Source organism: Symphalangus syndactylus, chromosome 6 (assembly GCF_028878055.3).
Source record: "Symphalangus syndactylus isolate Jambi chromosome 6, NHGRI_mSymSyn1-v2.1_pri, whole genome shotgun sequence".
In the NCBI taxonomy this organism is placed as follows: Eukaryota; Metazoa; Chordata; class Mammalia; order Primates; family Hylobatidae; genus Symphalangus; species Symphalangus syndactylus.
In genome coordinates, this window is record NC_072428.2 from 51,311,723 (window position 1) to 51,339,633 (window position 27,911).

The window sequence follows — 27,911 nt, forward strand, 5'->3', positions numbered from 1 at the left end:
ACATTAGATTAAGTAATAGAACATTAAATTCAGAATATTATAGAAAATGCCCCCACACCAGAGGTATACATGTAGCATATCTTATAGTGCCTTTCCTTATTCTCTAGAAACATCAGTGTGGAAGGAGAGGGCAGGGGACAGCAAAGCCACTGACAACTGTCTTTACATCTGTCAGGGTACTGACAGATCAGGGCCAGATGTCCTAGCTAGCCATAGTCCTTATGCCAGTGGATACTTAGAGCTCTTGTCTTCATACTGAAAGAACTTACACAAATGAGCTATACATTTAATGGGGAAAAGAAAGAAATGTTTGTGGGCCCTCTTGGCATTCAAGAAAAATTCAGTATCAACTAGGCCACACCTAATTGTGTGTGTGTTGGGAGTAGTGGGGAAGCTGACTCAGTGTGTACATCTCTAAAACCCAAAGTGGCCTACTGAGAATGGTGCATCTGGCCAGGCACAGTGGCTCACGCCTGTAATCTCAGCACTTTGGGAGGCCGAGGCAGTCACCTGAGGTCAGGGGTTCGAGACTAGCCTGGCCAACATAGTGAAAGTCTCTACTAAACATACAAAATTAGCCTGGAGTGGTGGTGCATGCCTGTAATCCCAGCTACTCAAGAGGCTGAGACAGGAGAATCACTTGAACCTGGGAGGTGGAGGTTGCGGTGAGCCAAGATCGCACCATTGCATTCCAGCCTGGGCAAAAAGAGTGAAACTCCATCTCAAAATAAATAAATAAATAAATAATAAAAAATAAAGAATGGTGCATCTTTGTGGTGATTGGAAATGAAAGATGCAATATTTTTTGTTTGCTGTGGAAGAGGTGTCCCAGCATACCTCAGACTACCTGACCACTGAAAGTTTTACTGATGGAGCAGGGTGCAGCATCTTTGTAGGGTCTACCAGCTACCCTTGGGAGTTCTTGTCATCTCATATGATTAACATGGTTTCATCATCTCATCAATATGGTGGACCAGTGTGATTCTCTAAGGGATGTCTTACTGTTCCAGGTCTCACAGACTGCATTGTGATAGAGATCCAGAGAGACAACATAGTCTTGAGTGCATACTATCTTATATTATGACTAAATGCAAACTGTTTCTATTCCTCAGTTTATCTCATGGATGGAAAAATATCAATAGCCACATAACATGCATTGGAAGCTGTGTTAATCTGATCTAGCAAAGCAGCAGCAAATAGGGCTCCTGTTTGGTTGAGTTTGCAGTAGTCACCTGTCACTCTCAATGCTCTCTTGCTCTCTCTCTCTCTCTTTCCCAGAAACCTAAGTGTTAAAATAAAAGGAGATGTGATGAGAAATTCTGTCTCTGCATCCTGGCTCTTTAGTGGTGCTATTAATATCTGTCATCCCCTTCCAATACTGATTCCAAAACTTAAGGAGAAATCAGGTTGCAGCTATCCCACGAGGGAAGTTAAGACTAGCATCCATAATAGAAGGGAGACCTGACTGGGCAAAAGGAGATCTGAATTCTCTCACACTTATAACAGAGGCCACAAGTCCCATGGGCACTCCAGGGCTGAAATGGCCCTTCAGAATTGTCTAGGCAAAGGGGACAAGGCCTCTGTACTCCTCTACTGACCAGTCACTGGATAAGTCCCAGAGTAAACTTGGGTGTGGCAACTCCACTGGTCCAAGGGCAATTTCTAGAGAGGGACTCAGCTGTAAGCTGTCAGTACCCAATACTCTGAAAAGCTATGGAAATCATGCCTTCCTTCTGAAGACAGGATTAATATGTGTAAGTTTGAATTTCTTCTTGGATTATAATATAATGTTTAACAAGGAACCATTTCCCTATGTTAAATTACTCAGGTCCTTTCCAATTTTTCATGCCATGTGAAAATCCAATCGTGACTAGCATCTTTATTAATAATTTTTTCATATCTTATTTTTCCTTGAATATATCATTTTAATTAAAATTACTGAATTTTAAAAGATAATAATTTATACCTCCTAATACATACCTCGTTTTTAAAATTTTACCTCTCAGGAGAACTGTACCAGTTTATACTCCCAATAGCTGATCATGAGTATATTCTGCTCACCTACACTCAGCAGTATTGTGACATTTTTACTTAAATATTTTCTAATTTAATAGTTGGATAATGACAGCTCATTATTTTGTTCTATGACTTCTTGATTACTACTAACCCTGAAGAGACAAGATTTTTGTTTGTTTGTTTGTTTGTTTTTTGTTTTGAGACAGAGTCTTGCTCTGTTGCCCAGGATGGAGTACGGTGGCACGATCTCAGCTCACTGCAATCTCCACCTCCCGGGTTCAAGCAATTCTCTTGCCTCAGCCTCCAAGTAGCTGGGATTATAGGCACCAGCCACCATGCCTGATTCATTTTTGTATTTTTATTAAAGACGGATTTTCACCATGTTGACCAGGCTGGTCTCGAACTCCTGACCTCAAGTGATCCACCCTCCTCGGCCTTCTAAAGTGCTGGGATTACAGGCGTGAGCCACTGTGCCCAGCCAAGTATTTTTTTTTATTAGGATTGTCATGTACCTTGTACTAAACCAAACATTTTAAAAAATACAGATTTTTTTCAAATATGGCCATAAAAATTTCTTTTTAAATAATAAAATTTTTATATTTGCTATTTATAAATGTTTGATGACTGTAAGCAAACATTTTAGCAAATGCTATTAAACAGACCATGTGATACCCAGTGCGCAATATCACCTTCTAAATGATCTGATTGAAAGTAAGAAGTGATACTGATTGTCTTTTATAACGTAACTAAAGTTGATGAACAAACAGTATGCATGGGATGTTATCTTTAAAGCAAATGGAGTTTTTGTTTTTGTTTTTATTTTCTTATTTGTTTTTTATCCCTCACTCCCTTTATAGCTACTCAGTGGAAAACATTTTTTCTTACCCTTGGATAAAAATGTTGACAAGCAGTATAAATTTTTTGCTTATTACTTGTTTTTTATGGATTTTTGTTTTTTGTTTTGTTTTGTTTTAGAGATAGGGTCTCAGTCTTCACCCAGGATGGAGTACAATGGCATGATCATAGTTCATGGCAACCTCAAATTCCTGGCCTCAAGCAACCCTGAACCTCCTGCCTCAGCCTCCTGAGTAACTAGGGCTACAGGTGTAAGCCCTATCATGACTGGCTAATTTTTTAACTTTTTTGTAGAAATCAGATCTCAGTATATTGCTTAGGCTAGTCTCAAACTCCTGGCCTGAAGCGATCCTCCCACCTTGGCCTCCCAAAGTGCTGGCATTACAAGCGTGAAGCACCACCCTGGGCCAAAAAGTCCTACTTAAAGTTATAAAATGCACTTTCAGTTTAGAAATAAATTAATCAACACTTGCATCTTCATTCAAAAATAATACTCCTCTCTGCTATGTGAGCTAAAGCTGGCTACAAGTAGTCCTCAGGACATCTAGAGAGAGGCTTCGTTGGCTTCTCTTCTCTTCCACACACTCATATCTTACTAGCTATTATTTTAACACTGTCAAGGTCAAAGCTAAAGGGAAAAGAAAAATAAAACCAATGGTAATTTTTTTTTTTTTTTAATGAAGTTGCATTCTTGTCTCCCAGGCTGGAGTGCGGTGGCACGATCTTGGCTCATTTCAACCTCCATCTCCTGGGTTCAAGTGATTCTCGTGCCTCAGCCTTCGAGTAGCTGAGACTACAGGCACGTGCCACCACACCTGGCTAATTTTGTATTTTTAGTAGAGCCTGAGTTTCACCAAGTTGGCCAGGCTGGACCTCAAGTGATCCGTTCACCTCGGTCTCCCAAAGTGCTGGGATTACAGGTGTGAGCCACCATGCCCGGCCTAGTAAAATTCTTATTTATTCGATATTGTCATAAGATGTTTTCATACTTGCTAGGCTTAGTGGTTTGGGGGGCTTTCTCTTGGACTTCTTTTGTGAGTTCATCAAAGTCTCCCAACAAACTACTGGTTTCTCACCAGAGGTTTCTTTGATCTGGTGAATGTGCTCTATTTCTGTCCACAGCCCAGAGGTTACCCCCAGTTCTCTTCTGTTGAGGCTTTACTGTGCCTCCAGACAGCCCTACTGGACATCATTTAAGAGGACCTTCTTACTGGCTCTCTCACATGCACACAGGGTACTTCTGGTCCATAGGACACACTCAGGCAGTCTTGCACAAGCAGATTTGTGAGAGTAGTATGGACCCTAGATAAGAAACAGCAATTTTTTTTTACTCTACCACCACAGAAACTCTCCCTTTTTCTGATCTTCAGGTTTCTCAAAGGGAGTCAGTCATCAGCGCACTCACTGTCCACCTCAGATCTCTCTGAAGGGAGCCATTATATCTCTGCCCAAACACCTGATGAGAGAGTGAATAAAATCTTAACACAGCTTTCTCTAAAGTGGTCCTCTTCACAAGTCTTATGATGAGAACCCCCATTTAACAGCACCTCCTGTGTCATAAGATACTATGTCCCTACTACCTCTGTGTCACAATTTTCTGACATCAGAGAAAGAAAAAGAAAAGAAATTCTCAGCAAACAAGGCTCTGACAACAAAAGCTGGCAGTTCTTGCAAAGACACCATTTGCCTCTTGCTTAAGATACTAAGCTATTTCTCTGATGGCCAGTGATGAGGAGCATTTCTTCATGTGTTTTGGCTGCATAAACCACAGTGAGATACCATCTCACACCAGTTAGAATGGCCATCATTAAAAAATCAGGAAACAACAGGTGCTGGAGAGGATGTGGAGAAATAGGAACACTTTTACACTGTTGGTGGGAGTGTAAACTAGTTCAACCATTGTGGAAGTCAGTGTGGCGATTCCTCAGGGATCTAGAACTAGAAATACCATTTGACCCAGCCATCCCATCACTGGGTATATACCCAAAGGAATATAAATCATGCTGCTATAAAGACACATGCACACGTATGTTTATTGCGGCACTATTCACAATAGCAAAGAGTTGGAACCAACCCAAATGTCCAACAACGATAGACTGGATTAAGAAAATGTGGCACATATACACCATGGAATACTATGCAGCCATAAAAAATGATGAGTTCGTGTCCTTTGTAGGGACATGGATGAAACTGGAAAACATCATTCTCAGTAAACTATCGCAAGGACAAAAAACCAAACACCGCATGTTCTCACTCATAGGTGGGAATTGAACAATGAGAACTCATGGACACAGGAAGGGGAACATCACGCTCCAGGGACTGTTGTGGGGTGGGGGGAGGGGGGAGGGACAGCATTAGGAGATACACCTAATGCTAAATGACGAGTTAATGGGTGCAGGAAATCAACATGGCACATGGATACATATGTAACAAACCTGCACATTGTGCACATGTACCCTAAAACCCTAAAGTATAATAAAAAAAAAAAAAAAAAAAAGATACTAAGCTAGCTCACCATTAGGGTGTGTAAAAAGACATTTGCAATTTTAAGATGCCAAGAAGACTGTTATATATGTGTTCCTCTATTTCCTCTTTGGGCATGCAGATTAGTAGGAAAAAAAAACAGTCTCAAGTTTCACTTTTTAGGCTGTTACCTTTATGTCTATGTATTAGTCAGTTCTCACACTGCTATAAATACCTGAGACTGGGTAATTTATAAAGAAGAGAGGTTTAATTATGTCATGGTTCTGCAGGTTCTACAGGAAGCATGGTGCTGGGCAGGCCTCAGGAAACTTACAATCATGGCAGAAGGCAAAAGGGAGCAATACTTCATATGGCTGAAGAAGGAGCAAGGGGGAGGTGCCACACACTCCTAAACAACCAGATCTCATGAGAAATCACTATGCAAAAACAGCACCAAGAGGGATGGTGTTAAGCCATGAGAAACTGTCCCTGTGATACAATCACCTTCCACCAGGCCCCACCTTCAACAATAGGGATTACAATTCATCGTGAGATTTAGGCAGGAACACAGATCCAAACCATATCAGTCTATAATAACTTCTTTAATTCTTTAGTGAATTGTGTATTCTCATTGTCACTGACCTGTCTTCCTTGATAGTCTGACAACTCACTTTGGAATTCAGCATCTGCGATTTTTCTGCCTCAGCCATAACTAGGGAGGAAAAATTCAATTTTAACATTGTATTATAGCAATCAATGAAATTGTTCTATTGGATTCATTTATACAAAAAGTTTCTCCTACCACCTCATATCCCTTTCTGGGATTTTTGTGTAGGAACCACAGCAACCTTATCTTTAGATTTTATATTCTCCAAAATACTGGGTTATAATTTTTGCTTCCAAACCATTAGAAAGGCAAATTTCTTTTTTTTTTTTTTTTTTCTTTTTTATTATACTTTAGGGTTTTAGGGTACATGTGCACAATGTGCAGGTTTGTTACATATGTATCCATGTGCCATGTTGATTTCCTGCACCCATTAACTCGTCATTTAGCATTAGGTTTATCTCCTAATGCTGTCCCTCCCCCCTCCCCCCTCCCCCCACCCCACAACAGTCCCCGGAGTGTGATGTTCCCCTTCCTGTGTCCATGAGTTCTCATTGTTCAATTCCCACCTATGAGTGAGAACATGCGGTGTTTGGTTTTTTGTCCTTGCGATAGTTTACTGAGAATGATGTTTTCCAGTTTCATCCATGTCCCTACAAAGGACACGAACTCATCATTTTTTATGGCTGCATAGTATTCCATGGTGTATATGTGCCACATTTTCTTAATCCAGTCTATCGTTGTTGGACATTTGGGTTGGTTCCAAGTCTTTGCTATTGTGAATAGTGAGAAAGGCAAATTTCTAATCCTTGCATTTCACAAGGGAAATAGTAAATCGATTCTTTTATGTTTTTAATGTAAACTAAAGTCAAAAGAACAATACTACTGCAGAACTGAAGCCTCTTTCCTCTTAGTCTGAAACTTTAGCTGTCTATGCTATTTAGGCCAGAGAAAATGTACAAGGCTTTGTGTCCAGATCCCTACAAGTCATCTAACCAGGAGGCCACAAGTCCACCCCATCTTCCACTTCTGTTTTCAGGCCCTGAAGAGTATAGAGAAAATACTGCTTTTCCTGGGGTTTTAAATGCTGGCAGAAGCAAGACTTTACGGTAATAAGACCTAGATCAAAGGCCCGTCCGCCTGGTTCAGCCTGCCTGCCTCCACTCCCACCTCCACCATGTCCATCAGGGTAACCCAGAAGTCCTACGAAGTGTCCATCTCCAGCCCCCCAGGTCTTCAGCAGCTACTCCTACACAAGTGGACCTGGTGCCTGCATCAGCTCCTCAAGCTTTTCCCCAGTGGTACCAGCAGCTTCCGGGGTAGCCTCGGTGGAGGTTATGGTGGGTCCAGCGGCATGGGAGGCATCACCACTGACACAGTCAACCAGAGCCTGCTGAGTCCCCTTAACCTGGAGGTAGACCCCAACATCCAGGCCATGCGCGCCCAGGAGAAGGAGCAGATCAAGACCCTCAACAGCTAGTTTGCCTCCTTCATAGACAAGGTACGGTTCCTGGAGCAGCATAACAAGATGTGGAGACCAAGTGGAGCCTCCTGCAGCAGCAGAAGACAGCTCAGAGCAACATGGACAACATGTTTGAGAGCTACATCAACAACTTTAGGCAGCAGCTGGACACTCTGGGCCAGGAGAAGCTGAAGCTTGGCAACATACAGGGGCTGATGGAGAACTTCAAGAACAAGTATGAGATCCATAAGCGTGCAGAGATGGAGAATGAATTTGTCCTCATCAAGAAGGATGTGGATGAAGCTAACATGAACAAGGTAGACCTGGAGTCTCTCCTGGAAGGGCTGACTGACGAGATCAACTTCCTCAGGCAGCTGTATGAAGAGGAGATCCCAGAGCTACAGTCTCAGATCTCGGGCACATCTGTGGTGCTGTGATTGGACAGTAGCTGCTCCCTGGACACGGACAACATCATCGCTGAGGTCAAGGTGCAGTACAAGGAGATCTCCAATCGCAGCCGGGCGGAGGCTGAAAGCATGCACCAGATCAAATATGAGGAGCTGCAGACGCTGGCTGGGAAGCAGGGGGATGACCCGCAGCGCACAAAGACTGAGATCTCCAAGACGAACTGGAACATCAGCAGGCTGCAGGCTGAGACTGAGGGCCTCAAAGGCCAGAGGGCTTCCCTGGAGGCCGCCATCACAGATGCCAAGCAGCGTGGGGAGCTGACCATCAAGGATGCTAACGCCAAGCTGTCCGAGCTGGAGGCTGCCTTGCAGTGGGCCAAGCAGAACATGGCGTGACAGCTGTGTGGGTACCAGGAGCTGATGAAAGTCAAACTGGCCCTGGATACCGAGATTGCCACCTACAGGAAGCTGCCGGAGGGCGAGGAGAGCCGGCTGGAATCTGGGATGCAGAACATGAGTATCCATACAAAGACCACCACTGTCTATGCAGGTGGTCTAAGCTCGGCCTATGGGGGCCTCACAAGTCCTGGCCTCAGCTATGGCGCAGGCTCCAGCTCCTTCAGCCACACCAGCTCCACCAGGGCCGTGGTTGTGAAGAAGATCGAGACCCACGAAGGGAAGCTGGTCCGAGTCCTCTGACGTCCTGCCCAAGTGAACAACTGTGGCAGCCCCTCCCAGCCTGCCCCTCCTGCGGCTGCCGGAAAGCACGGGAGGGAGGCCACTGTGCAGGGTAGCACAGGGAACAGGAGACCCACCTGAGGCTCAGCCCTAGCCCTCAGTCCATCCATGCGGGAGTTTAGTGCCTGAGGACTGCCCTTGCCCGTGCCTCCAGCTACAAAACAATTCAATTGCTTTTTTTTTTTCCTGTCCTAACTAAATCCTCAGCTAGCTCTGCCAAAAAAAAATAATAATAATAAAAAGTAATCACTTCATGCCTTAGGTGGTGAAAAAACAATTAGCATCTATTAAATGCATTTCAAACTCAAAAAGTACTTAAGGTTAAGTAAAAGTAGACCTAGTAAGATCAAGGAGTCATTATCTTTGCTCATTAAAGAGATATGTATCAGTCACAAAATCAGCAGGAAATAAACAAAATTCAGAATAATTTAAACTGAGAGATGCCGGTGAAAAAATGAATTATAGAATAATGGACATGGCTTAGGAAACAAACAGGGTGTGTTAGTCCATTCTCACACTGCTATAAATAAATACCTGAGACTGGGTAACTTATAAAGAAAAGAGGTTTAACTGGCTCACAGTTTTGCAGGCTATGCAAGAAGCATAGCGACTTCTGCTTCTGGGGAGGCCTCAGGAAGCTTTCAATCATGGCAGAAGGCAAAGTGAGAACAATGCACTTCACGTGGTTGGAGCAAGAGGAAGATGTAACCCATTGGGGATTACATTTCAACATGAGATTTGGGTCAGGACAGAGATCCAAACCGTTATCACGAGGGATGCTGAGATGCCTGGAGACTGGTGATAGTGAGAAACCATTATGATTCCAGGGGCCAAAGCGGGAGGATGAAACATTGTCAAAGCAGAATATCTCCTCCAACTCTACATTCTCCTTCCGGTGCCTTTGGTTTTGTGAACCCAACCCCAAGTCAGCCCACAAGAGAACCCGATGATGCAGTCCATTTTGGTCAACACCCTGAAGCATGAAGAAAAGCACAAAATAATGGACACTAGAACTGGATATTAAGATGACAGTGAAAATAATGAGCACAAGTTTCCAGTCAAAATATATCACCTAAAAATAGATACGCCATACTTTCTGTCTTTGGGAAAAAATCCATTCATGAACAGACATGAGAGCAGTTGGAAAGATGAGAGATAAGACAAAGAGTCCTTGAAAGCCAGTAAGCTCAAAACAGATATTAACTCAGACACAACTTGAAACTCTGTTGCTGGCCATTGCACAGGAGACCTGAAGTGGTGGAGGAGAGAGGGGGCATGTCCTAGGAGAAGTAGATATTTGATAGAAAGGAGAGAAAACATCCCCAAGAAATACCTCAAAATTGTCAACTAGCATCCTTTCGGAAGATTGTATGTAATGATACTTGGTGAACTGTGAAAGCATTTAGCTGGCTGTAGTTATTAGTTACTGCTGTTATTAACAGCAGTCCAGGATGGAGTACCTAATAAGACCCCTATCACGACCATATTGAGCTTGTGTTACAAGCACCTTACTCCATTGTGGTGGCTGTTGGCTTTCTCAGCTCCAAATCCACCATTCTATAGACTCTGCTTTTGATAAGAAGGCTGCAACTCATGAATCAGAATAATCGTTTGGTTCCCTGCTATGGTCCATTAATTGGGGGAGGCTAGGACACTGGAAGCTGCTGTAGGGACAAATATGTCTATCATGTTTGCTTATTGTACCTATCAGTGCCATCACAGCAATAGTTCTTTGCCCAGATGCATTGGTTCCAGTTTCTAGTTTTATTTTTTCCCACACTTCCAGCAATAATCTCATCATGCCCCTCAGAAGAAACAGAATCAACCATCAGTGGGCTGTATTCAGGGACCTAAGTCCCAACTCCACGCGCGGTCTTTCTCTGGTGTTCCTGAGGTATGAGCTGTAGCGGGGAAGTCCCCTTTCCTGTAAGGTTGGCTCTTGGCCCCATGTTCTCCATCCTTTGAGCTCCTAAGGTACCATGACCAAAAGAGCAGCACCCTCTCATTATAGGTCAGAATATAAGCTCTTGGGGGAGCTCTCCACCAAAATTATAGTTTTTAATAAGCCCAAACTCTTCTCTTTGTTCCCAAGGTCATATAAGTAGAGGAAACTTCCTGTAGTTATTATCCCCGCATTATTCCTGTGTTCCTTTTTTTCCCTTTCAGTCCTCTAATACCTGTTTATCCAGTTCTTTGTACTAAATGCTTCCTGTGTTAGTCACTGGTGTGATTTCTGTTTTTCAATCTAGACCCTGAATAGCATATCCACTTCAACTTTCCTTGGGGATAAGGTCCAAGCATAGCATTATAAATCCCACCAGATTAAAATATTTCTGTATTTGCTTCTGTTAATCTTGAGGCCTTACAGAAAATTAATTTATTTGAAGACGGTATTTCCCAAAAGCAGGAACACGCTTGTTCAGCAATAAGCATGACATTACTACTTCTGAAGAAACTATACAGATTGGAGTTGAATTAAGCATAGTTGTATTTCACAGAACGCTTATGCTTGACATCTTCCCTGAAGAGCTGGGAGAAAGTATGAATATTTGACCAAATACAGTTAGGTTACTGACAATGCAATAAAATATTTATTTATTATACTAGCTGTTAAATGTGGAGGTCAAGGAGGCCAGAGGCAAAGGAAAGTAAAAATATTTGGAACAATTGAGTAACCATGGACACGGCAAGCTGTCTATGGTAAATTTTGTTTATAAGATTCAGTAATTTGAAATTGTTAACGCACTTTTTATTCCCATTTGAGAGCAGCATGATGTTATTTATCTCTTTAAGGGAGAAGTTTAAATAATAAGTAGACACTCTTTTTCCATTTTTTAAAACAAAATAATACCACATTTGCAAACTAAGCTGGGCCATTGGTTAACAAAGTCTTTGAAAATGATTCATCTCAAATGCAGAAATGTTATTATCATCATGACTATCAAAGGAAAAGAATGGTATCCTTGAGAATCTTCAGCTCATATTAATCTGAGTTCACAGTCTTCTTACTTCAAACTAAGTTGTATTTTGGGAAACTTTAAATACAAGCATGAGTCTAAACATATTAACCTCTTTGAATGGCATTTTACTCATCTATAAAATGACAAAGACTAGAAAAAACTGAAACGTTCATCTAGTTCTTTGCCATGCTAGAATGGAGAACTTTTAGCACAGCCTAGCGTATCTGTTTGGTCTTCACACTGTAGATGATGGGGTTCATTACAGGAGGGATTAGTAGGTAGGCATTGGCAATCAAAGTATGCACATATGGTGGGGCCTGCTTCCCAAACCTGTGAACAAAGGACAGACTGATCAATGGAATGTAAAATACAGCAACAGCCCCAATATGGGAGATACATGTGCTGAAGGCTTTCTTCCTTTCTTCTGGGGAAGCAATGCTGAGAACAGTCTTAATGATCAAAATATAAGAAAGGACAAGAAAGACAGAATCCACCCCAGCAGTGGCAATCAGGGCAGTCAGCCCAACTGCACTGTTGATCCTGGTGTCTGTGCATGAGAGCTTCATCACATCAGGGTGAAAGCAATAGGAGTGGTGGAGCACGTGGTTGCAGCAGTAGGACAGTCTTTTAAGAAGCAACACCATAGGAGTCAGTGTTATTGTTCCCCTGGTGATAATTGCTACTCCAATCTGTGCTATTTTAAGATCAGTTAAGACAGAAGCATATCTAAGAGGATTAGTAATGGCCACAAAACAATCAAAAGCCATGGCCAACAGCACTGAAGATTCCATGACAGTGAAGAGTTGAATAAAGAACATCTGGGACAAGCAGGCATTAAAGCTGATTTCCCTCACATTGAACCAGAATGTACCCAGCATGGTGACCAGAGTGGATATGGACAGGCTGAGGTCAGTGGTGGACAGCATGGAGAGGAAATAATACATGGGTTTGTGGAGGCTGGGCTGAGTGACGACGGCAAAGAGGATCAAGCTGTTTCCTGAAAGGGCAGTTACATAGAGGAAGCAGAAGGGAATGGAGATCCAGGTGTGGAAGGCTTCCAGCCCAGGAACACCAGTGAGCAGGAAAATGATGGAAGTGGAGGTGATATTCTGCAAAGTTGACATATTGAACTCAAAGGGCAGAATCTTAAGCTGAGTGTCTGGCAATGATAAACTGTATTTATTATGCATTTAATCTGAAATTATTTCACCAAGTAAACATTTATAAAAGATAATGTCTATCTTATATAGAAAGCTCATAAAGATTGGTTAACGGCAACAACGAATGAAGGCCACATCAAACAAAGGAGCAGAAAACAGGAAATGAATGGTTCCCTGAGGATACAGAATTTGTACAAAAACGAAGAGAGCAGCATTCCGTCTTATTTAAGTTCACATGTCTGATAAGTGACTTCAAGTGGTAGGTAGTCAGCAAATATTTGTTGAAGTGTGTGCAAAGTGTTGTATGATATTTTAGACAAATAGTAATATATGCAGTGATTCTGATACAGTAATTGAATTACACTAGCTTTCGGAGGCCCATCCAAAAAATCCTCTCTTTATCTCCTGCTATTTTCTTTCAATCAGAATCAAATCCAATATGTCTAATAAATAGCCAACATTTGTTGATCCCCTACTATCTGCAGTGTGATAATACCCTGGATAAACATACAGTCTATTCATGATATTAAAATTTAAACTGTACATAAGAAATTTTCATACCACATAACAAGTGTGAGTTAGATATAAAAACATATACTTATGTATAAACCATAATTAGAATATATGGCGCCTCCAATATGACGTATTGTGGGTAGTTGAATGTTATGAATTTTTATCCTGCATCCCAAGTCAACGTTTTTTACAGCTGCATGTTATAAATTTTAACTGGGTTAAAATACTCTGACATTTACCAGCTGGATTACCATATGATGAGTTACTAAACTGTATGTGCCTCATTTTCCCCATCTCTAAAGTAACAATGGTATGCATATCCACAGGACTATTGTGAAGATTAAATTAACGTATGTGAAAATCTCAGCAGAGCATCTCACTATGGTAAAAAACTTACCAAATGTTAGTTATTATCATTAAAGAGAAAAATTAAAGTTAAAAAAGTGTATACACATTGTTTTCCAACATCTATCCCCAACCCCCACCTTCATGTATCTACTTGTCTCTTTATCTGGTAGCTGAGAAAAAAAAAAAAAAAAACATGGAAATATTCTAAATCTAATTTAGGTAATATCCACTGGTTAATATCTCTTTCTCATTTCTTCTCTTCTTCCGCTACAACTATGTTTTTCTCACCCTTTCTTCATCTTTCCAGGTTAAAAAGAAGAGCTCTTACTCCTTTCCAGACAACCCGCATTACCTAGTCTCAATCTATCTTGGATGTTAGTTTTGTTTAACATCAAACGTTACTGAGTGCAAGCTGCAATCCAGACTGTTGAGATACAGAGCCAAGTGAAGTATTGCACCTGCCCTGAGGATCATTAGGAAATAATAGGATAGTTCAGAAAACAAATGTGCAAACAAATAAAAAGACTGTATTTAAAATACAGAGGTATATATATTAGAAAATTGGAGGGGATGGAGTCAAACAGCTTCTCTGAGTAAGTAAAGAATTGTCGAGCAGAGGCTAAGTGAAAATCATCACGAAAGAAATTCTAAGCATATTCAAAGGCAATGGGGTTTCAGATATTTTAGAAAAGCCACTAAAGTGTAAGATACAATGTACCAAAAGTTAGTGTTTAAGAGGTAAGAAAGGGCTGGGCACGGTGGCTCATGCCTGTCATACCAGCACTTAGGGAGGCCGAGGCAGGTGGATCACCTGAGGTCAGGAGTTCGAGACCAGCCTGGCCAACATGGTGAAACCTCATCTCTACTAAAAATACAAAACATTAGCCAGGCGTGGTTGCACATACTTGTATTCCCAGCTACTCAGGAGGCTGAGGCAGGAGAATTACTTGAACCTGGGAGGCGGAGGTTGCAGTGAGCTGAGATCACGCCATTGCACTCCAGCCTGGGCAACAAGAGTGAAACTCCATCTCAAAAAAAAGAGGTAAGAGAGATCAAGTATGTAATTATCTTCTTTGCTTCAAAAGGGTAAGAGATTTGTGCTATTCATACAATCTATATAAAATACGATTTATTCCTCAATCTAAATATAATTAAAAACAAGAACGACATTCTTCTTAGCCTGCATCCCTGCTATGTGTATCTCCTTTCCTACACCAACAACTCATAAAATGATTTGTCTATCCTCATTTCCCTCCCTCATGGTTCATACCTATATTTGAAATCTGGTTCTGTTTTTGATCAAAACATAATTTGTTGCATTAGCTGTCTATAGCTGCATAAGAAATTACTAAAACTTCAGTGACTTTAAACAAGACATATATATTACCTCACAGTTCAGTAAGGCAGATGTCTGAGCACAGCAAAACTAGGTGCACTACTCAGGATCTCGCACGGTTGAAATTAAAGTTCCAGCCAGTACCATGTTCTTAATTGGAGAGGAGAGTCCTTACAATCCTCACTCAGATTGCTGTAGGAATTTAGTTCCTTGTGGTATATGGTTGAGGTCTCTAATTTCTTGCTGGGCTTTTAGCTTCTAGAGGCTACCCTCAGTCCCAGTCATGTGTTCTTCTCACAACGTGATATCTTAGGTCTTCAAATCCAGTAGGAGAACCTCCTTCGAGATTCTTGTCTCTTTTAAAGACTTCTATGATTAGGTAAGCCCTACCAGGATAATCTTCCTTTTGATTAACTCAAAGCCAAGTAATCAGGGACCTTAGTTACATCTGTTAAACCCTTTTTGCCATATAATGCAACGTAATCATGGGAGTGATATCCCATCACATTCACAGGCCTCACTCACACACCCAAGGCATGGGTATTGCTCAGGACAAGTACGCCAGGACGGGCAGAAATCTTTAGGGCCCTTTTAGAATTCTACCAACCCCACCTGTCAAGGCTATCCAGTCTCTAAATCTTTATAGGTTCAACTTCTGAAATGTCTCTTGATTGACCATATTTATCTTCCAGTTTTATCAGTGACCTTCCTCCCTACCCTCAGAAATCTTTTTATATACTGCACCTGGGCTTTTCCTTACTTCACCAAACTACCAAATATAGTAAGTTCTTTCACACTAATGTGTTTGCTTAATTCATGTAGTTCTCTCTTTTTGAATAAGACAAAATATTTTAGATCCACTATTTGATCCAGTGAACCATGTATAAATTAAACATGAATTTATTTCAGGAAGCATTTGGTAGCATCACCTACTCTAAGTCAAGTCAGAAGAACTTACTTCTTCCTCTGGAGTTATATTCTTTTATATTTATGCATCTAGAATAGTGTTTATTCCATTGTATGATCAAATATGCCTCTCTAACAAAATTAAGTTACTGGAAGGTAGTTCGTTGTTTTTTCATCATTATATTCCCCATACCTTGAAATATATTTTGAGAAGTGTGGGCATACAATATATACAAGTTGATGTAAATTCAATCCAAGAGTTGTTAACTGACCAAGATTCTGAACATATCTCAGGACCTTAACACATTCAATTTTGTCTATTTAAAACATGTTGTGTTGCCTAAAATTATATATGTGGCTTCTGGAAGAATCGCACAGAGCTCTCCAGTGTTCTCACAAACTGAGTAACGTGTGTGTGTGTGTGAGAGACAGAGAGAGAGAGAGAGAGATTTGGGGTTTTACTGATGGAAGACTCTGTCCTAGTATTGGAGGGTTAACTTTTATGTGCCCTCCCATTTGTTGACAGTAATTATCTTCCTATTATATCAAGATAACACTCCAGACCCATTGTAAGAATGTGTTGCAAGCTATTTCCTGGGCTACCTTGACTTATCTCTCTTCTCCGATTACAGAGTAAGTGATATTGTTATATGGTCATACAAACCTAGGTTCAAATTTTGTCTCTGCCACCTAGACCTAGCCAGAGTTCTCCAAATAAGCACTTTACATCAGATTCCACTAATGTGAAACTGGTAGTTCACCAATGGCACTACTTTGTAAGGATTAAACGAGATAACATTGTAAAACATATAATATGCTGACCAGTGTGTGGGACGTGGAAGTCACTTGATATTGGTAAATGAAGATAAGGATGAGGATAAGAATGGTGGTGTCAGTGTGTGTGATGGTGGTAGTGGCTGTTGACCTTAGGACCTTCAGTGGCAGCTATAAAATGTGACACAACTAACCAGGAAACTTAAAATTGCATGGACACATTAACAGCCTGCTCTAAGCAGCAAAACAAATGGCTCATAGACCAATCAAACCTCCTCAGAATAGAATGTTCCTAGAAAATACAGATTTCAGAAAATAGATTTCCACAATTTTCCTTAGGCACCCACAAGAGCTTTCTGCAGCTAATAGTCTCCCTCGTTCTTAAAAGAAACCAGGGCGTGTAAAGTGTGATGCTTTTCCTGAATGCAGCAGTTTTACTTACAAAGTGTAAGGATGTGTTCTTTCCTGCCTGTTTTCCAGAAAGGGGCCTGAGGAGCTGGGGATGTATTCTACCCAGAAATAGGTAGCATATATACAAAGCCATATCTCAGGATGCCTGAAAGCTCTTAATAAGCTCCTGGTGGAGATTTCTGCAGCCCCCCAGAGTATGAAGCTTCCCAAAGGCTCATTCTACTTCATGGCTTCCTTCTCCTTCTACTTCATGTACTTTTATAGTTTCCATGAAGGGACTGCTGTTACAGGTCTTTGAGCTTATGTGTTGATAAAATTTTCTTAAAAGTAAATTTGTGAGTAACCACACCCTCCGAAAAAAACCTACAAGATCGCCTCTCATTTTCACACCACTCCCACACCCAACTGATAAACTTATCTTCCTCCTATATTATTTACGTGAATTTTATATATTTTTAGAAACCCCTCTGCTTGTGCTTCACTCTATGTCCCCCAAAAATCTTCATTTATTCTTTCATGGAACATTTGAAGTATCTTTCATATTCTAGGACTTCGTACTGGTAATACAGAGAATAAAACAGAGTCATTTTCCTCCAGAGCTCCTTGGAGGGAACCCCCTGTGGAAACAAGACATAGAACTCAGTGTTTACAATGAGGGATATTTATGATGACAGTACAGAAGAGTTGTGTTTATCCTGCAGGAAACTCAGAACCAGGTCTGTCAGGAGACAATGGAGCACAGAGCGTAGGAAGAACAGAAGGTAACTAATAACAGACTCAGCTCACTTGGAACCCTGGGTGTCAGTGTAGGGGAGAGATGAAGCTAAATAGGGAGACAGGATCTATGTTAGGCATGAAGATCTTTTATGCATCTTAAGTCATTTGAATCTAAATAACATAATACAAATTACACAGCATGGAACTTAATCTTTCCTCTTCCCTAGAAAAACTCATTTTTGGGCCGGGCGCGGTGGCTCACGCTTGTAATCCCAGCACTTTGGGAGGCCGAGGCGGGTGGATCACGAGGTCAGGAGATCGAGACCACGGTGAAACCCCGTCTCTACTAAAAATACAAAAACATTAGCCGGGCGTGGTGGCGGGCGCCTGTAGTCCCAGCCACTCGGAGAGGCTGAGGCAGAAGAATGGCGTGAACCCGGGAGGCGGAGCTTGCAGTGAGCCGAGATTGCGCCACTGCACTCCAGCCTGGGCGACAGAGCGAGACTCCGTCTCAAAAAAAAAAAAAAAAAAAAAAAGAAAAACTCATTTTTACAGCTCCACATGAAGCAGCTGAGGAAGTTGGGCACCTAATTTGAGAATCCCTAATATATTGCAGTTTTCTGCTTGGTTTCAATATCAACCTGAATGGTACAAATATCACATCTTCCCCCTAAACTCTGATATATCAGTTTATAGAAATGTCAATTTAGAAGACATTCTCAAACAGAACTTCAATACCTCATCGCCTACTCTTTCAAAGTCTACTTCAGATTAACTAGACTACTATTTTCAGCATTAGTTCTGACAGTTTTAAACAACCATTGTTTCAGATGGACTATAAATAAAAGCAAAATATATATACCATAGTATTGGATGTTGTTGAATTCAGAGTATAACATAGATAGTAGGGAAAAATAAGAGGTATAAGCTGTAAGATTAAAAGAAAAAAACTTAGAAATAAGAAAAAATATAAAGTTTTATTTTATAAAGAGAGAAAATAAATATACTTCAAAGTGGATTTTATTAAGGTACATATAACTATACTATGCAAGATTATCTGTAATTGACACTTCATAAATTACATTATTAAAGCATGAATCAAAATTGTTACTTTCACAATAACATTCTTAGTACATTTATTTTAAGATACACCCAAAAATGTGGTTGCTCCAGCTTCAAAATGATTTTTGAAAACTTTTCATAACTATCCATATGCAATTTAAATAATTTATGTTTATGCTTTTACTGATTAGAAATGAGTGCATATTATATTTTCTCTATTAAACAGTAAATTTCTAGGAGCTATATTTTTCTTATCAAGTCGAGTATCTCCTGGGCTGGTTGTTTTTCCACTGGTTCAGGCTTCTACTGGGAGAAAGAGAGCCTGCCATCTATGACTACTCTTAGTATATGGTATAATGTTTTGTACACAGTTTGTAAGTAACAACTGATTAAAATATTGTTTCAATTTAGATATGTTTAGTCAGATTTAAACACCTTAAGAATGAAGGCTGTGCCTTCCCTGTTCACTATTATCCCTAGTACCTCCCTTCCACAGTGTTTGCCAAAATGAAGATGCTCAAAATATGTCAGTATATATGTGAAGTTATATAAAAATAAATTTAATTCAATAAGCATACATTAAGTAGCTATTATTAATAAAGCACTGCACTTGTATCTGTGCAAGATACATCAATTCCCAAAGTCCAATGCCCATTTTCAAAAAGTTTCAGAGCAGTAGGGGGAGAGAAATCTGACTACCTATAAGACAAAGATTTATTAACAGCACCTGAAAGAATAATAAATGGAACAATCAGGAAAAGAAAGAGGTGGGTATTTCAGTCAGAGAGAGCAAAATAATCAAAGACTTAGAGGCAATATATTCCTGGTGTTTTTCAGAAATATATAAAATTCATCAAAGTGGATAGACCCCAGAAAAGTGTTACTCTGTCATACATGATAATTCATAAATGTCTTATTAAAACGCAAATTTGTGGGTTCCATTTCAAGGGTTTCTGTTTAAGTAGCTCTGGAGCGGAATTGAGGAATCTGCACTTTAAACACAAGTGTCAAGTGGTTTGGATGCACAGATGCTGGACCACATTGAGAAAAGTGGTAGATGCAAGTAGAAAGTGGATGTCATCTTATGAGTGTATTCAGTGGGTTGTATGAGGCCAGATCTGTGAAGACCCATTGGAATGAAGATCTTATGGAAGATGAAGAACTAAAAAAGTTTTGTTTTGTGGGAAGGTGTTAAGTGGAAATTACTTCATTATCTAAAAAGAAAAAGAAACCCTCATTATTTAACATTTATAAAATGCAAGAAAGTATAAAGAATATGTCAGCAAAACAATATCCAGCTATCAAATATAAGCTGTTGTGATGTTTGGGATATGTCTATTTATACTTTTTAATGTGCATGTACACATATTCACATGAAATATATACACAAGTAAGTACTTTGTATACTAAACTATCCTTTTTGACAAAATGTAATTTATATTTCTATCAGTATTTAACTTGTTGCATTGTATTTTATATTTTATTTAGTGAGTACCCTAAATTAATTGTTTAAGCAGTTTCCACATTTTCATTGCAATGTATAATGAATGATGTGTTGAACATCACAATATATCTTTACATTCTTGCCCATTTTTCTTCTTTAGATATATATTTAGACAATGGACCCCCAGATCTTTTACTATTAAAATACAAATGCATTTACCAAGGTGACCTCAAGTACTCTTTTAAGAATTAGGAAAGTAGTCCTTTTATTAATACTTCTTGCTTATTGTGCTTATTCGTATTCTTTAGCCATTTACAACCTGTCTGGTGGAATAATGAATCATTACAAATAAACTGTAAGAATTACTAAAACCTAGACTTTGCCTACTGATCTACATTACAGGAGACCTAATTTGGATAGCTACATGCTGTAGAAGTGGTGAGACTCCTAAACTCCAAGTATAACTTTACTTGTGCATGCTTTCAGACATATTTTAACTGTGGTCCTATACTGTGCTAGGTTCAGTATTCATGACAGGATCAGAAGTACCGACATAATCTCTGCCCTCAAATAACTCACCATTTAGAACTGTGTAAATGGTAAGTTAGTGGATCATCAGAATAGAAAGAGAGCATGTTGAAACCAGCTGTTTCAATAAACAACAGTAATTCACAGTACTGAATGATCAAACATGGGTCAGGGAAGACTTGGTAAAGAAGGAGTACACTCAAACTTCCCTAAATGAGCTTAGAAAGAAATACTTTGAGCACAGCCTTGCGAATTTGCTTGGTCTTTACACTGTAGATTATGGGATTCATTACAGGAGGGATAAGCAGATAAAAGTTGGCAATGAGCATGTGCACAAGGGGAGGGGCATGCTTTCCGAATCTGTGCACTAGTGACAAACCAATCATGGGGATGTAGAAGATGGCAACTGCACTGATGTGAGAGACACAGGTACCAAAAGCCTTTTTCCGCTCCTCTGGGGAGGCAGTGCAGAGCACAGAGTGGATGATCAGAACATAGGACAGGAGGATCAAGACTGAGTCTAAGCCAGCAGTAGAGATAACAGTGGCCAGGCCAAATGCACTGTTGATCCATGTGTCTGTGCATGAGAGCTTCATCACATCAGGATGGAAGCAGTAGGAATGGTGGAGCACATGACTATGGCAGAAGGAGAGGCGCTTAAGGAGCAGGAGTAGAGGCACTAGAGCTGTTGTCCCCCTAAGAACAATTGCAAAGACCACTTTAATAATCCGTGAATTGGTTAAGATTGTGGCATATCTCAGTGGGTTACAGATGTTTATGAAGCGGTCAAAGGCCATTGCCAAAAGTACTGAGGACTGCATGAATGTGAAGCCGTGGATAAAGAACATTTGACCAATGCAGGCATCAAAACCGATTTCTCGAGTATTGAACCAGAAAATACCCAGCATGGTGGTCAATGTAGAAAGACACAGACCTAAGTCCATGAAGGATAGCATGGAGAGAAAATAATACATGGGTTCATGGAGGCTCGACTCAGTGATGATGACAAACAGGATCATGCCATTCCCAGAGATAGCAATGACATAGAGACAACAGAATGGGATGGAGGTCCAGATCTGAGGGGTTTCAAGGCCAGGGATGCCAGTAAGGAAGAAGACTGCAGGGTGGAAAATGCTCTGGTTGAAGGATGGCATGATGATTGAAGAAGCAGATGTCTTTGAGGAAAAGAACCATGTCCTATAGTAATGGAAAAGAAAAGCATTTTCACTCTCTTCTATATACCATACAATTTACCATCACTAGAGAACCACGTCCTATTCTTCAATAAAAATGCATAGCCACTTACTGCTTTCTTAGATGTGTTCTTGAATGAACTAGGAGAGGACACAGACATTAAATTGTGTAAAGAAACCTGGTTTTTAGCAAGATTCCCATTATATTACATCTAGGCTTCAGGATATTTATATACACATATATAAAACAGGAGATTAGTTTCAATAATAGAAAATATTTCCCAGTTCTATGACTGTATGTACATGGGCAGATAGGATATTTCTGGGCAACCATAAGAAACACAACAGAAATTCACCCCGCTTTTCTTCACTTCTCAATTTCTGTGGCAAAAACCCTAAGGTGCATTAAAGTTTGTAAGTCCATGTGACCCAATGAAAGTAAGAGAATAAGATAATGTTAAACATTTTCTAGTAAAATACTCCTGATCAAATAAATACACAACAGCTATTGAGTGAAAAAAATAAATAAATAAAACTAAGTACCAGGAAAGAAACAATTAAATCTAAATGGACCACGATGGGTGATAGTAGAAAAAAGGTTTGTTTATACATGTAATAATTGAGAAGTTGATTATGTTCAAAGGAAATTCTGCCTGAAAAAAGATGGCTTAAATAACCTTAACAAGAACAAAGGAATTCATTGGAAAGTCATGAATAATAACTGGAGTATTTACCTGAGCAAGTTTCTCAATTTTCCATTTCTGCAAAAGGGCATTGAGAATAGATTGGCTGGGGGAAGGAGGTTTTCTCTGGAGATCTAAGTGTATGCTCACCCAGATCCATAAATCTGTAGGACTGAAAATGTTTCTGTATATTGCTTCTTGTCTTAAGTTTTCTGACACTGTTTTTTATCTATAGAAAGAATGTTTGGTTTTTAACATATTTATGTTCCCCTTTCACTCACTCATGCATGTATTTACTCAAAAACAATTAAATACCTACAGTGTTAGTGTGTGCATTAGAATTAGACTTGCTACTTTAAGAAGGTCTGACTCCGAGAAAGAAAAATATTTGAGTGTAAGTTAACTTAGTTATCTTCATTGCAACCCCCCGAATGAATAGACAGGAGCTTAGACATCAGTAAGAATAATTGGTTACAGGAAGTGTGTTCAAGAGGGCATTTCTCTAGGTATTTGAGAAGAAGGAAAAATGTTCAATACAGGAAGCCTCTTTGAGTTCTCACAAAAAAAAAAAAAAAAGATAGTGGCTGGAAATTTTGAATTGAGAGGCAATGCAAGACAAAACAAAATCTATGGATTTTCAAGTCAACCCTTGGATCTCAGTTGGAAGATAAGCTTCACTTTTTCACCTGTGACTTTACATACAAGAATCGAGACATGTACCTACTTCTGCATCTTAGGGAAAATGACTCCTGCCCTGATAATAGGGCTTGAGAGTTGTGAAACTAATGTCTATGGTTGAAGTCACAGGATCAGTGAAAAATATCTTAGAGTAATAAATCTAAGGGAAATGAAGTCTGAGGACAGAGTGCTGGGGAACAGCAGTATTTAAAGAAAAGACCAGAAGAAGCACCCTCTAATGAAATTGAGGAGACATGGCAACTAAGGTAAAAATGACTCCCAGGAAAACACAAGGACCATTTTTTCTCAAACCTATGATCTCAGAGCCAGAAAAAAATGGCTAGCACAACAGCATCTAAAAATATCTATTAAATAAATGAATGAACTGCTTCCGAAAATAGTGATAAACCCCAGTGCTTAATATTTCCACATATGTGTGATTCCTGATATGTGGCCCCCTCAAATTATAAGTTAAATTCATGCAACCATAAGAACATATTTTAACATAGGAGGAAAACAGTTTTCTCAGTAATCTGATATTTATCTTTGAGACAAGGACTTTGCTCAAATTTGGACCTAGTGATAAAAACATTTATTTTCCCAGTTGAAGTGGAGAGCAAGTAATGACCTTAAGGTCATACACTCTTTATTTTAAAAATGAGGAAGCAGCCTCTCAATTTAATGTTCTTTTTATTATAGTAAATAAACCCAATTTGCCAACCAAATACCTGATTAGGGGTTAATATTCAAAATATATAAGGAACTCCTACAACTCAGTAGCAAAAACACAAATAACTCAATTTAAAAATGCACAAAGGACTTGAATAGAGATTTCTCCAAACAAAACATACAAATGGCCGACAAATATAAAAAGATGCTCAACATTACTAATCACATAAATGCGAATCAAAAATCATCAAAATCACAGTGAGATATAACCTCATAGCTATGAAAATACTTATAATAAAAAACAATAGCAAGTGTTGACAAGAATGAGAAGAAACTGTACCTAATGTACACAGTTGGAGAGAATGTAAAATCATGCAATCACTGTGAAAAACAGCACATCCACTCTGAGTATATATCCAAAGTAAAGGAAATCAGTCAGTCAAAGAGATATCTGCACTTCCATGTTCATTGCAGAATTAGTCACAATAGCCAACATATGGAAACAACCTAAATGTCCATCAACAAATGAATGGATAAAGAAAGCACAAGACACACATGTAATAGAATATATTCAACCTTAAAAGCAGTAATATTCTGACACATGCTACAACATGGATGAAACGGAAATGAAATACTTCTGATTGCACTTACATGTGAAGCATCTCTTAGCCAAACCCATAGAAACAGAAAGAATGGTGATTGTAACAGACTAGGGAGAGGGAAAAATGGGGGAGATGCTGTTAAACAGGTATAAAGTTTCAGTTACTAAAGAAGAATTAGTTCCAGAGATCTGATATACACCGTTTTACTTATAGTTAACAATACTGTATTGTGCGATTAAAAGTTAGAGTAAATCTCATGTTAAGTGTTCTTTTCTTTCCTTTTTTTTTTGAGATAGGGTCTTGCTCTGTTGCCCAGGCTGGAGTACAGTGGCGCAATCACTGCTCACTGTAGCCTCAAACTTCCAGGCTTCAGTGATCCTCCTGCCTCAGTCTGCCAAGTAAAGATTAGCTGAGACTACAGGCACACACCATCATGCCTGGATAATTTTTTTATTTTTTGAAGAGATGAGGTTTCTCCGTGTTGCCCAGGCTGGTCTTGAACTATTGAACTCAAGGAATACACCTGCCTTGGCCTCCAAAGTGCTGGGATTACGAGTGTGATTTTATCACAATAAAAATAAATAGAATAGCTATATTGTAAACAGCAAAAATAAAAATAAAACATAAAAGAAAAACCCAACAGATTAAGTACTTGGCTATATTTCTCTCTAATAAAATTAGTGGTAATGTATTTAATGCCTTCAATTTACTTCACTGAATCTCTGAGTCCCTCTTTCCACTGTACATAGCTCATAGCATCTTTCTTCAACTCCTGTAATCAAAGGGAAACATAATAGGATTCTTGTAACAGAGGGAACTCTATTAGCAAACATGGGTCCAAGAACATCTCCCCCCCTCCACCCCCCCACCCTCCAACCCCTGCTAGGCTGGAGTGCAATGGCACAATCACCTCCTCCTCCCAGGTTCAAGCAATTCCCTTGCCTCAGCCTCCCGAGTGGCTGGGACTACAGGCACATGCCACCACACTCGGCTAATTTTTGTATTTTAGTAGAGACGGGGTTTCACCATGTTGGCCAGGATGGTCTCAATCTCCTGACCTCGTGACCCGCCCACTCCGGCCTCCCAAAGTGCTGGGATTACAGGCTTGAGCCACCGCACCCGGCCAATAATAGCTTTTTTAAAAAAATTCTATGATTCTCGAGTTGTCTCAAGACCAAGTCTTGAGTCTGTCTCAAAACCAGTCTTGAGTTGTCCTGCACTAAAACTAATGAGCAAATATTAAACTCTTCTTAAACAGATCTCTTTAAGTGTCTCTTTCTCCCCCACTGAGAATTCTTCCATGACAAAGCCTGTAACTTAAACATCCCTGTTACCAGACTACTAGGAACTTCTAAATAGATAGCTCTCACAACAATGCTTCACATTCATTACTATCACAACACCATTATTGGGTATTAATAACTCCCCTTTATGGGTGAGAAAGCAGGCTAAGATGAGATAATTGAGTCTCAGAGGAACCGTATGACATTCTCAAACTCACCCAACAAGCCAATGGCAGATTCAGGAATTGAGCTCTGTTCTTACTCCAAACGCCATGCTCTCGCAAACTCCTTATTTAAATTTTTTTTTTTTTTACTGTGGCATGAACAAACACATGCTGATGACTGTAGTCTATGTTTGGAATAACTATTTTGAATGCTACAATGACATTTTTGAGTTGACATAATGTATGAAAATATACTACTGAGTTCATGCTCACTAATTTACTCTGAATACTTCTGTGTTTGTTTCATATACTATCTGAAGGTTATACAGTACCTAATTTATTTATAAATGTCTTCAATGCACTACAACACTGACCTTGTGCACAGAAGAATTCTTGGGTCTGGAAGGTGAGGTTATTTGATCCTGCCCCCTGCTATTTGAAGGATCATCCCACACAGCAGAGAATCAATTAATGCAAAGCAAGTGAGAGTTGTCTCAACCTCACTAACTTACTTGCAGAAAGGTGCTGTACTACTACAGCTGCGGAATCAGCCCCCGATCAGCCCTGCCCCCGGACAAGGAGGTCCTCTTCTGCCAGGAGAAAACATAGGGAAAAAATTCAGGAATAGGAGAACTACCAGATTTGAGAAAAAGAGCCTTTATAAGGAGCCTAGAAGTCACCTGATGAGAGTCATTTACCCAGCAGAAAAGCAAATATCTAGGGGAGAACTCCCTACAGCTGTGTCCTGTTAACCCTTTGTGCTCCAAATAACAAATTGTAAAAGGCAACATCTTTTCAATCTATCTTCACCCTTTCTTCCCCAAAAGATAATTCTGTAGATGAACTGCAATTTCAGTTCTCATTCAAGAGCAATTTGAGCCCTAAACAGCTGTGGGACAACTTTGCATAGAGCCAGAGTAAGGAAGAAGCGGTGTTGTTAACGGATCATTAACAGCTGAGTTTGCTCAGCTGCCATTTGCCAGTTTCACAGCAATCACGAGACATTGAATCCAAATAGGAAAGGGGTTGCTGAGTTACTACATTCACTGAAGGTAGTGCAGTGGTTTTCTGATTGAGGGCCCAGGCCCTCCCCTGAATTTCCTGGGAGTTGTTGCTAACCTGTGCATGGTCACAGAAAATGACAACTTAAGAGGAAGTGACTAAAGGAAGACAACAAACCTTTATGAGTCCCTTGTGTGTCCCTTGCTAGCTTACAGAGATACTAGGCTGCTCTGCCCTAAAACTGCTACCAGCATGTTTACCACTGCGGTGGAGAATTAACCATGTTTGACAGACAGCTTCTATTTAAGCTGTGGATACTCATAATTGGCTTTCAGCTTTGTCATTAATACAGCGTTTCACAATTAATAGTGAGCCTGGAAGGTTGGTAAGTTTCAAGGACAACTATTTAAACATGTTTCTTGGCATAAGAGGCTGTATCAAGAGGCCATTACCTTGCGAAGGCCTGCTATATGGAAGAAGGGGACGAGGTAACTATTCCCGTTAGAGTTGCTACAAAGCAGAAAATTTAATTATCCTGTTTAATTTTTTTCTTCTTCTTACGTCACAAGATTCTAGATCCCTAGGAAAATCTGGAAAGATGCATTTTTTCCCAGAAGTTCATAAAGAACCTGAAAAAATATGCTCTTTTTAGGTATCTTCTGTACTAATAAAAGCATAATCTTCCCCCATAAATACTTCAACGGGTTGGGGGGAAATCTTAACAGTCCCAGATAAATGTGCCACATAATGTATGAGACTCCGTGGGAAAAAATGCACAATTTAAATAGAAGCTTTCAAGATACAGAAGCAAAAACAGATGTCCAGGCCGTTACAGGGAAATAAATGTGAAAATTTTACTATCCATGCTAGGAATACCAGTCTGAGGAGCACTGGTTCATGCTCACAGACACAAGTGCAGGCTGATCTTCTACA

General features: G+C 39.9%; 2 protein-coding genes and 1 pseudogene across 2 annotated transcripts; 1 reads left to right on the plus strand and 2 right to left on the minus strand.

Annotated features, from left to right (window-relative positions):
• The first annotated feature begins 7,070 nt into the window (after positions 1-7,070).
• LOC129484555 (keratin, type II cytoskeletal 8-like) lies at positions 7,071-8,522 on the plus strand (annotated as a pseudogene).
• Positions 8,523-11,720: 3,198 nt separating this feature from the next.
• LOC129484552 (olfactory receptor 51F2) lies at positions 11,721-12,629 on the minus strand. Its single transcript, XM_055282730.1, has one exon. The coding sequence runs from the start codon at positions 12,627-12,629 to the stop codon at positions 11,721-11,723; it is 909 nt and encodes a 302-aa protein (XP_055138705.1).
• An 8,284-nt stretch (positions 12,630-20,913) lies between these two features.
• On the minus strand, positions 20,914-21,858 carry LOC129484544 (olfactory receptor 51F2-like). The gene has a single exon (XM_055282722.1). The coding sequence runs from the start codon at positions 21,856-21,858 to the stop codon at positions 20,914-20,916; it is 945 nt and encodes a 314-aa protein (XP_055138697.1).
• Between the last annotated feature and the right edge of the window lie 6,053 nt (positions 21,859-27,911).

Coding starts and splice junctions, on each gene's coding strand:
- LOC129484552 (XM_055282730.1), bottom strand. CDS start 12,629: ATGTCAACTTTGCAGAATATCACCTCCACTTCCATCATTTTCCTGCTC.
- LOC129484544 (XM_055282722.1), bottom strand. CDS start 21,858: ATGCCATCCTTCAACCAGAGCATTTTCCACCCTGCAGTCTTCTTCCTT.